This window comes from Etheostoma spectabile, chromosome 15, assembly GCF_008692095.1.
Source record: "Etheostoma spectabile isolate EspeVRDwgs_2016 chromosome 15, UIUC_Espe_1.0, whole genome shotgun sequence".
In the NCBI taxonomy this organism is placed as follows: domain Eukaryota; kingdom Metazoa; phylum Chordata; class Actinopteri; order Perciformes; family Percidae; genus Etheostoma; species Etheostoma spectabile.
In genome coordinates, this window is record NC_045747.1 from 20,641,132 (window position 1) to 20,643,176 (window position 2,045).

The window sequence follows — 2,045 nt, forward strand, 5'->3', positions numbered from 1 at the left end:
GTAAATTCTGGAGTGTGGTCTAGACCTACTCTATCTGTAAAGTGTCTCGTGATAACTCTTGTTATGAATTGATACTATACATAAAATAGAACTGAATTGAATTAAACTGAACTTCATGTGTAAAATGAGTTAAGTGCCCCTTTAACTTCTGCTAATGGGATGTTTTATCAAAGCATCATTGGAGACTACCAGTTTGCTAGTAGTGGTAATATGATGACCAGCAGTAACCACAGTAGAGGTATAAACATACAGCATCATTTTGGGATTTCTGTGCTGTAACCTGTCAGTCAGTGATCATCAGAAGTCTGTCGGTGCAGACACAGTCAAAACATTCACCCGTTGCCCGCCCGACAAAAGACAAAAGAACATGCTTTGTGAGAAAAATGTCCCCTGTCTAGGTTTCCTATCTGGGCTCTGTGGGTTGACATGAAGCATGCCAACAATAAAACCAGTGTGATGGGACACTGCTATCTGTTAAAACAATAAAACAAGACAGTATGTAAAGTATGTGGCTGTTGATAGAGAAAGACATGCGCTGTATGTCAACTCCACTCACTCATAAAAACAGACATAAATAACAGAATTAGTTAGTGTTTGTCTCATGCTGTCAATACTTTTTAAATTTCGCAGAGTCAAGATTTAATGACTGGCTATGGTAACACTATAAGTGTTGTCATGTTTACATATTTCCAATGATAGGGTTAGACCGTGTCATTTTCAGTATGTAAGATTAAGACTGGGTGGGGTTGTCCTGGAACGTTTTTACCCCACAATGAACTTTAATTTGATAAGATACAGTAAAACATATTGCCCATGTAAAAGAAACCCATAGAAAAATATATATGAATGAGATGTACAGTACATTCTGTATGTGAAAATGAACGCTAAAAATATTAAAAGTAAGGCTGTTTTGTGAATCCCACAAACTTTATGGAATGAATACTGACTGGGTGAGTGCCTCTTTAAGTACTCCTTAAGTCAAAGAATATTAAGTAATTTCCACATAGTTCAAATTCATAAATAATAAATAAAAGTTGGCCTCCGTTACAGTATCAGTGGTTGTTTCTTCTATCTTGTCTAATCACTGTACCAAAAGCAAATGAAAGACGGCTTCATGACAAAGAAAAAATATTTGGGTTCTACTTTGGTTATAATTTTTTATTTCTATGGTAAATTTTCCTCAGTAAATATAGATTTTTTTTATAGATATAGAGTTTTAAATGTGATTTTGTGTTTGTTTCCTATTTTTCAGAGTCTCACTCACAACTTGATGGTAAGTCAGTTTCATGCCCACTTCTTTATTTTTACCGGTGTCAACATGTTGGACTTTAGTTGTTTTGTTTACATCTTCATTGTTGTTGGTATTTGCTGTCAAACCTAGTAAAAGCAATGGCATATGTAGAATTAAGTTGAAATATGAAGTTTCTCCTCTGTTACTTATTGGATTAGAAACACCTGAGAACATCCCAGGATCACAATCCTCAACCAACAGTTAAAGTTTATAATCCCAGCAGTGCTCAGTGGTAATCCAGGGAGAGGGGAGTATTGCTCACTGTGTTCTTATTGTCTGTCTCTCTGCAGTGTGCGGTATAACTCCACTCAACACCAGGATTGTTGGAGGACAGAGCGCCCCTGTGGGGAGCTGGCCCTGGCAAGTCAGTCTGCAATCAGCTGGTAGCCACTTCTGTGGAGGATCCCTCATTAACAATGGATGGGTGCTGACTGCTGCTCACTGCTTCCCAAGGTAAACTCTAAGGGCAGATTCTCTTAGACGGTGAGTTTTGTTTTTGTTTAACTGCTCTGCTCTTAACTTCTGTGAACTGTTTTGTTTTTCTTTAGCACCCCACCCGGTCTGACTGTGTCTCTGGGTCTCCAGAGTCTACAGGGACCCAACCCCAATGGGGTGTCTCGGACAGTAACAACCATCATCAGACATCCTAACTATAACCCCGATACTAAAGACAACGACATCTGCCTCCTGAAGCTCTCGTCACCGGTGACTTTCAATGAATTCATTGTTCCTGTCTGCCTGGCAGCTCCAGCCA

General features: G+C 39.0%; 1 protein-coding gene and 1 long non-coding RNA gene across 2 annotated transcripts in view; both read left to right on the forward strand.

The window, feature by feature from the left end:
• LOC116703247 (transmembrane protease serine 9-like) overlaps positions 1-2,045 on the forward strand; it is a gene marked incomplete in the record, with an annotated part of 81,409 nt that overhangs the window by 2,916 nt on the left and 76,448 nt on the right. Inside the window, 1 exon segment of the mRNA XM_032537883.1 lies at positions 1,253-1,273. Within this exon segment, the coding sequence (XP_032393774.1) occupies positions 1,253-1,273 (21 nt within the window).
• The window catches only part of LOC116702571 (uncharacterized), a 22,357-nt gene continuing 21,592 nt past the window's right edge, over positions 1,281-2,045 (forward strand). The window contains exon 1 of the long non-coding RNA XR_004335197.1: positions 1,281-1,421. This is a non-coding gene — a long non-coding RNA (uncharacterized LOC116702571). The remainder of the gene's footprint in view (positions 1,422-2,045) is intronic.